Source organism: Nestor notabilis, unplaced genomic scaffold (genome assembly GCF_000696875.1).
Source record: "Nestor notabilis isolate BGI_N333 unplaced genomic scaffold, ASM69687v1 scaffold818, whole genome shotgun sequence".
NCBI classification, from domain to species: Eukaryota; Metazoa; Chordata; class Aves; order Psittaciformes; family Psittacidae; genus Nestor; species Nestor notabilis.
The window spans coordinates 36880-45762 of record NW_009939383.1 but is presented as its reverse complement, the minus strand read 5'-3'; the positions used below and the strand labels follow the sequence as shown (position 1 = coordinate 45762).

Below are 8883 nucleotides of genomic sequence, written 5' to 3'. Positions count from 1 at the left end.
TCAGCACTCGGCGTTAAGATTGTGTCGCACGAGCTGCAGGGAATGGCATTTTCTTTTCAATTAGCAGATCTGAAAGAAAAATGAAAATAAAAAATTGCTGTCACTCTGGCAGTTCTCAACTATGTGTTTACTCATACGCACACCAACAGATGCACTACCCAGGAGTTAGCTGAGCAGTGGTGCGTGGAGTTCTGGGAACTGCAAAGCAGAGGCGGGGTTTGACCCTGGCAGTACCTGCGTTTGTGGTGGTGGTCCTGATTCTGAAGTTGAGAGCATTACCTCAATTATTTGCTTAGTAATAGAGGGAGTATGTAGGATGACTTCTCTGTGGAGAGAATGAGGGAGAAGTAAGTGATCATGGATGAACTAGGGCTCAAAATTACCTAATACAACATAACTCGGTGCTGAGTACTTTACTGCCTGAGAGGAGAGCATCATGGTTTTTAGCTGCTTTCTGCAGCAAGGAGAGCATTTGAGGACTTCAGAGGGCAAGGCAGGCCTTTGGGTGCCCTGAATTATCTTCTAGGTATTTCCACTGATGATACAGGATACTTGTGTTTACTGTGTGCATCTGATCTATAGCATGTACATCAGTCAACTGTCCTGATTTCTTTAGGAAGGCATCTCCCTTGTTCATGATAGTTTTGTTTGTTCAACCATTTGTTCATCCCAGTCTTCTGTATGGACATCCATGAAAGCTGAGTGATTGCACTTTATTTCTATTATATTGACTTTTTATTTTTCCTAATGCAGGAATTCCTCCTCATATTGATACACATTCCGCATTTGAGGATGAAATAATCTCTCTCAGTTTAGGAGCTGAGGTAAACTTAATGTCTGTATGTGGTTTGATGATGCTTTGCTGAGAATTTTAATTTTTACATTGTTTAATACAAGTCAATTTAATTTTTCCATGGTGTCTGTTCACACTCATCTGAGTTGAATATGAAGCATGTATGGTAGTGTGATATGCTGATTAGATGAGTAACTGCAATGAGATGTTGTCACTGGAAGATTTGCCATTGGTATGAGTGATACGTTCTTTTTAACCAGTTCTCCACTGACCTCCTTTAATTTTGTATTTATCTTGAAGTGTATCACTCCTGTTTTTTCTATTTACATTTTTCCTTGTGTCATCCCCTGTTCACTCTGGTGTAAGCCTCCCATTACATATTCAGTATACATATTACCTGTAGAAGGTCCAGTCAAAGTCTGAACCTACTGAGCTTGTCATGGTGCAAGTAGAGGTAGGCTCCAATCTCAGGAGCTTCTAATGTGCAGGTGATGCAGATGAAGAGTGAGAAGGGAAATGGAAGAACAGTGGACAAGCATGCAGTTCTGCAACACACCAACAGTAGGGCTGAGAACAGTCTATGTATTGAGTCCTAGTGCTCTATTTAGTGTCTGATTAGGTGCAGCCCATGGTGAGGCAGGCTGTGCCCCTACAGCGCGTGGAGGTCCACGGTGGAATAGATATCCACCTGCAGGCAGAGGGATGCCCGAAGGATGCTGTGACCACGTGGGAAGCCTGTGCTGGAGCAGGCTTTTGGCAGGACCTGTGGCCCTGTGACCCTGTGGGGGACCCAGGCTGGAGCACTCTGTTCCTGAAGGTCTGCACCCTATGGGAGGGACCCACATTGGAGCAGTTTGTGAAGAACAAACTGGGAAGGGAAGGATGTGTGTTGGAGAAGCTCATGGAGAACAGTCTCCTGTGGGAGGAACTCCATGTTGGAGCTGGGGAACAGCGTAAGGAGTCCTCCCCTGAGGAAGAAGGAGTGGCAGAAACAATGTGTGATGAACTGAGCACAACTCCCATTCCCTATCCCTTGTGCTTGGGGAGGGGGTAGAGAATTTGGGAGTGAAGTTGAGCCCAAAAAGAAGGGAGGGGTGGGGGAAAGGTGTTTTAAGATTTGGTTTTATTTGTGATCGTGCTACTCTGATTTGATTGGCAATAAATCAAAGTAATTTCCCCAAGTTGAGTCTGTTTTGCCCGTGATGGTAGTTGCTGAGTGATCTCTCCCTGTCCTTAACCCATGAGCCTTGGTTGTTTTTTCTCTCCCTTGTGCAGTTGAGGAGGGCAGTGACAGAGCAACACTGTCACTGGAACCTGATGTCCGGCCAGCGTCAACCCACCACAACTTCCCATCTTCCTAAGCATCTCTTGACAGTGTTATGTACACATCTGCAGGGCCTGCTTTCATTGCTGTCTTGGGATTTTGTGACAGGGGAGTTACATCTATTGCTGTGTATTCCCATGGTACCGGATAGCTGGAAGCTTACCAAGGCTGAGAACAAGTTACTGCAGTGGGTAATAAAGGTTTGACTTCCGAATCTTTCAGTGAAAAGCTATGAATTCTGTAAGAGAATGATCCAATCTGTTACTTGTTTTTTCTGGCAGTGGTGCGTAGATAACAGATGTGTGTGCTTGTGGAGTTGTACCTGTACTACCAGTAGCGTTCTCCTACTACAAAACAACAGTTTGATTGTTGTTCTTGGTTTGTGTTACTCTTTAGGCAGAGAGAAGAACATGGCTGGATACTCTGAGCATTGACAGTTTTTGAATTTTTAATCTGGGCTTTGGCATCAGTTTCCTCTTCTTTTTTTTCAAGTTGTGTGGTGCATATGGAGCTCCTGGGATTAGGGGTGAGTCTAAGGAAGAATAGCTTTTTCATTAGCATGTGGCAGTGGCACACTTGTGTTCATGGTCAGTTGCAAATTGCCTGTCAGTGTTGCCAGTCTCTCAGCCTGGCTGTGGACAAAAGCGTCTACTCTAGAGCAGGAACATCTGGGATTAATCGTGATGGTGGTATACTCAGTGGCAGTAGAGTTCTTGCTACTTTTATTTTGGAATCTCCTAACCTAGGGGCTACTTCCTCATGTGGCTTCTGTGCTTAACCTTGTCTCAGAGACAGTATATTGTACTCTGTTCAACTGCAGCGTTGTCTTTAACAGTACCAGCACCCCTATGCTAGGGAGCAGTTTATGAGAAGGACTCTAACTAATCTTCTGTGCAACTTACCCAAGTTTAATTTTTCTAATACATGCTGAGCATTCAGAGCAGCACAGCAACAGTGGATGACCCCAACTTACAACTGTTCCTATGCTGATCTTGTAAATAGTAAAAAACGTTACATTAGTTTGCTTTATAAAAACTGTGTTGGTGCTGTAATTTCACATACTCTGCTTCAGTCTACAGCCCCAGGCTTTCTTAGCCTTTCCATTTCAATTAAAAGGCTGAGTCTGGCCCAGATACCTCATTGATGGGGCACCATAGGCAGTGCATTTCTAGATGATTATATTACAGCACACCTTTGTGATAGTCTCAGAGATGGCCAAAAGCCAAGTGATTTTAATCACTTGAAAAATACAAACCTTTCTGGGAAGTGGACTGCCTGGAGCATTATGATGCTGTTAAAATTGGAATGTGTACATTTCAATCAGGGAAACAGCCGGAGTTGGGCAATTTCTAGATATTTTGGGCATAGGCATTGGACACAGTCTGTTAGATAGCTCCCAAGTTTCAGTGCCTTTTCCTAGTGGGCCATTAATACACTTTTCAGGTGCACAGAATTAATGCATAGATATAGTAAAACAAGCCAATGGCCCATGAAATGCTGTATTATTTAATGGCTTTTCTTTCTGGTACTTTGATTTCTTTTAATATGCTTTGTACACTTAGCTCTTCATCTGATTTTAGAATGTAAAATACCAGTTGCAGCACTATGCAAGTTAGCTGGTTTGGGAGTGAAGCCCCCATTAAAGCTTACCATGTACAAAATTTACACACTAAATAATTGGAGTTACACAGATTCTAGTAACTAAAATGGTGTCCATTTTTTCTTGTCCTGTTGGTAGGCACTACTAGCTAGAATCTGGCTCCCTGTTCCCTCCCATCAGGTATTCATACACATTGATAAGAGCCATCTTGTGCTCTGCCCCATCATCTGGGTCATTTAATGAAGATGTTAAACAGTGTTAGCCCCAGTATCAACTCCTGTGGTACTCCACTGGTGGCATGTCTCTAACTGCAGTTTTTGCCACTGCCGTCTTCAGTGATACCTTGCAACCTAGATCACATTATTGAGAATCAGCCTTTTCCTCAGTGGTGAGTGAGTTTATCCAGTAACAAAGCACTTTGTACTGGTTTGCCAGAGGAGTAGGTCTAATTTGTTTCTGCAAACTTGATATTTGAAAAGAAATAGTTATTGTTATGTGGCATATGTGTTCATTATAAATATGAACAAATAAGCTTGAGAAGAAAAGAAGTGTGTGATTCTTCACAACACTGCATTTGTCTTGCCATCAGATAACCCACAGCACTCCAATTCTTACACTTGCATAAAATGAGGTGGAAATGTAGGTGTGAGATTCTGAGATTCTCCTTATTTCAGACACATGGAACAGCTTTGTCAAGAGGCACAGGGAAACCAAGTGTCTCAATCTTGTTCTAGTTGATGCAGTACATGCTGTTTTAAGGTGTTTACAAGACAGATTAAACTTGATTCGAAGGAGAAAAATCTCACTATTTCTTTATACTTCTTCCTGGTTTATAAAACCCACTAAATAGAGGGCAAAGCAGTGAGACATGTGATGTCTTGTCCCATAATGCTCCAGGAAAAGTGAGGGTTTTGGGCTAATCACTTACTTGTTTTTGACCCATTTCTTTGCATCTCCTGGGAAACTGTAAAATAAAGTGAGACTTCCAGAATGTCCTCTGGGCTTGTAATGGCATTTTATAAATCACCACATTCACCCTTTCTTTACAGGAGCTAATACACTGAAAATATTAATGAATATCAGTTTCAATGTGCTATTGAATACAATTTTTTTCTTTAATTCAAAAGTTGTCATAGTAGGAGAAGAAAGGCAATGGGGTAAATTTAGTTCAGAGTGATTTTTATTAAGCTTAGTGATAAACCCTATGTCCTCTGTCCATGAATTTGAATAAAGTACTGCAAAAGAGTAAGCAGCTTGTTCTGTTGAGAACTTTCTCTTTTTGTTAGGTGTTATTTTCAGTGCCTCCATTTGGTGTCTCTAAAGATATATAATTTTACAGTATTTCATTTTAGGAGCCTGGCCAAGCTTGCACTTGTCTCCAAAAATCCTAGTTAAAGCCTGTGTCAAATTTTCTTTTGCAGGTTTACAACAGGAACTTGATCAATATTGAGATTTCTGCTTTTCACTTTTCCTAATTTGCCATTTTACATGCTGTCATGTAAGCCTTGATTCATTAGTTTTAGAAATACAGAGGTAGCATTTCTCTAATGAGCTAAGTAGTGCTATGAGCGTATCCAAGCCATAAAACAATTTTCTCTTCCTGGCTGTAGATCTTACCCCCACTAAAGAGCTAATGACACGCTGCGGTCTCTCCTCATTAGCTCTGCCCTCTTCCAAGACTGCTTTGGCTCACCCATAGCCCCATGCTAGAGGGTGCAGTCATTTTTTTTTCCTGAGGGGAAATATAGGGTGTGTTGTGTTGGCACCACACTATGATTTGTGTTGTTCTCTACCATTTTCCTAATATCCAGCCGTGATGTGGAAGCCCCAAGCTTGTAATTTTCTTCTCCACAGCTTCTGCTTTTCCTCTTTGAGTGCCTTTACTCAGCTTCCTATCCCTGTGCTTAGCCTGGCAGAGGGCAGGTGTGAACAGTGACTGCTGTGATGCTCTGACAAGGCACCTGAGCAAATGTCTGTGAAAGGGAAGCTGCAGGGTTTTCAGTCAGGTTTGTGGCTCAGGGTTAAACAGTGGGGCCATGTGTGGATCGTCCTTGACTGCTGCTTAACTTCTGTTCATCTGAACACATATTCATCATCTCCTGGCCTGCAGATACCAAGTGCCTTGATCTATGAAGGACAGCTGAAACCAGCCTTGAAACCAGAGCAGTGTTAAAACAAAAATCCACCAGACCATTTGAAATGTGTGAGTGGTGGTGGTTCTAGAACTGATAGAATGAGGTACGCTGCTATTACTTGTCTCTCAGGCTGAAAAATGATTTTTATTCTGGCACTTTTGCTTCTTATCTATTTCTCATCTGTCTTGGTTAGCAAACAGAAACCTGTACCTGCTATAACAGCAGCTGTTTCTGCAATAGCTGCTTGAGAGATGTTCTCAGAAGCCTTTAGAAAGTCTACGTTGTACCCAGCCTTTGGCATTAACACCTCTTTCATGTCTTGTGTTAGCTCTGACAAGGTAGGCAGGCACTGGATATAGTTTTGTTAACTTTGTTGTCACACTCTTATTTTGCTTATCTTAGTTGCTGATTCAGTTTAATTTACTCTTTACATGTACATTGCTTTATTTTTGTTTTAAGGGAAGGCAGAAAGCATCTTATCTGTTTAAGGAATTACTCTGGCAGTGGCTATACCAAACTTTCATCTGACCATGCTGGCAGCATGATTGTAGTAGGTGAAAAAGTAGTAATAGCAATCAATATTTAAAAAGAGATTGGGTTGGAAGAACCAGTAGAACCCAAATAGAAGACATTAATGACTACATCTTAATGCTGAATTCAGAACTTTGTTCAAGTGAGTCTAGTGCGATTCTTGTAGCTCAGTAGTATGCTTTTCAGATCTGTAAGACACATTTCTTGAGCTGTACCCTTCTTACGGTTATGGATTTTCAGTTCTTGAAGAGCAGCAATGATGTGGCATGGTTTCTGTATCATTTAGCTGGAAACCCAAAGGGACTATTATTTATAAGTGTATACTGAATTTGGTTGGTTTGTGCCATTAAAAGTGGTATTTTGTTTTTGAAAACTACTGAAGAGCTTTTCCATGTGAAAGGTGTCCTGGGCACCACAAGTTAAATGCCTCAGGCTTCATAAATCTGTCCCTCCTGTTTGCATTTACTCTCTATAAATGTCCTGTGTGTTTCTTTTTCTTTGTGTCATACCATAATGTACTGTCATTGAGCTTGGATCAATACAAGACCCATCAAAATCAAAGGAGAACTTTCTGTTGATGTAATTAAGCATTGAATTGTGCCCTCTGAGATAAGCAACAAAGCCTGCAGCTCTTCATGGCAATATTTATAATAGTCTGGTTTTTGGGGGAAAGGTTAACACACTCTTCTGGGTTTTTATTTCTGTCAGTCAGTTGGTTGCTCTTTAGCATCCTGTGTTTTCTTTGAGTTGTTGGTGTTGAGAAAGGGATATGGGAAGAATGTTCTCGTCTCCTGAACTCCTCTGGGCAGTTTCACCAGCAGTGCACCCGAGGTGAATGTGGAGAGATAAAAGAAATTGCAATTAGGATCTGAAAATGAACTCTACTCACTATCACACTGAAAAATACATAGAGATTTTACGAAAAATGTCCTATAGTTCCAGTTAGTTTTTCCTTACAATCACACAGAAGTCCTACTGTGAGTGAAACATTCTAAAATGTTTGAAGTCCGCAGTAGGGCTTAGGGTTTTCTGACTGTGGTCACAGCTGCTAAATAATGAAGGAAAGCTCCTGCGTAATTCCTTTACCAACTTGATTCTGTTTTACAGAACCTGTTGTCTCCAGGCTATGTGCTGTTTCTGTAGTGTGCTTACTTTGTATGCTGAGGCAGTGTCATTTCATTTCCAATCCTCAGGCATCTGGCTGTTATGGCTTTACTGTGACACACAAATACAGATACTGAATTTTTCAGTGGAAGCAGACGTACTCTCTGAAAAGGATCTTGCTATTGCTAGAGATTTCTAATTGGTTTTCATGTGGTAGGAAATATGTAGATAAATAAAAATCTCAGAAAACATTAGATTATGGTGTACAATATTGCTTATTTTAAATGAAAACCTTTTTTTTCTCTTGTTCCATTTCACTCGCCCCATGTACCCTCTCACTATGGTACATGAACTGCTTTTCAGGGGTGGTAAGATGAATTAATGGTTTAAAGGTGAAGTTGCTATTTATTGCTGTGAAAAATGTAATCATTTTAATAGTATAAAACTAACAGAGCATTTAAATTTTCATCTCAATTAATACTTTCGCAGCTGAAACTATTTTTGAGTCAGGTTTTGGATTGTTGCTCTTGAAATAGAGTTAATTTTCTTTTTTTTTTTTATTTAATAGAAACCTCTGCATTGTTGAGTAGTTACAAATTTTCTTTACTAATTTTTAAAAGGATTTTTAATTTCCACAACAGGTTTATCAGTGGAAGTTGTTTGTATTCTCTGTGCTATTTTTGGGAGATCAGTTCTTGATGTGTGAAATGGAATCCTGGCATTAAATTAGCAGAAGCAGGCTGAACTCTGGGGCACTAAAAAGTTGTTATCTTTAGCTGTTGGATTTCAGCTGAACTTCAGTTCTGCAATTCAATAAAGAAATCTGATTTCATTACCTGGTGATGTCATCTCTATTGTCATAGGATCCTATTTTAAGACTGGCAAATTTCATGTAGAAATGACAAGTTGTCATGCAATAATAATAATCACAAATAGTCTGTAAGCAAAGAAGCAAGCTTAACTTCTTAAGCCTGTGCTGTCGTTTATTGTCTCTTAGCTTTGATCTGGAATTTTATAATACCAGTAAGTGTAGCAAAGGGGTTTGAAATCTGCATTTGTATTATCTTTACAAATTTTGCATACTGCAGTGTTCTGTTTTTCTTTCCAGCTGTGTTGAATATTTCAGGAGGAGTTTCTCCACAGAACTCTTGTTTCAGTATTGTTGACTCTGGAAACTTTCATTGGGGAACTGGCAATTTAGAGCAGTTACAAGCATGCTGGAGCCAGAGCTGTCAAACCTGTGATGCTGATACACTTGACAAAGATTCTGATTCAAGGCAGTGAAAGAGGTGTGCTCTCAGTGGAGAAGGAAGTAGGCAGGCAGCCTCTTGGTGCACTGCAGGGGCAATGCAGGTGATGCTTCAGTCTGCTGGGCCAACAGAAGAAAGGTTGGAAG

At 40.7% G+C, this 8883-nt stretch overlaps 1 protein-coding gene across 1 annotated transcript in view; it reads left to right on the top strand.

Moving 5' to 3' along the window:
• ALKBH8 (alkB, alkylation repair homolog 8 (E. coli)) overlaps positions 1-8883 on the top strand; it is a 41235-nt gene that overhangs the window by 8851 nt on the left and 23501 nt on the right. The window contains exon 6 of the mRNA XM_010019807.1: positions 754-824. Within this exon, the coding sequence (XP_010018109.1) occupies positions 754-824 (71 nt within the window). The remainder of the gene's footprint in view (positions 1-753; positions 825-8883) is intronic.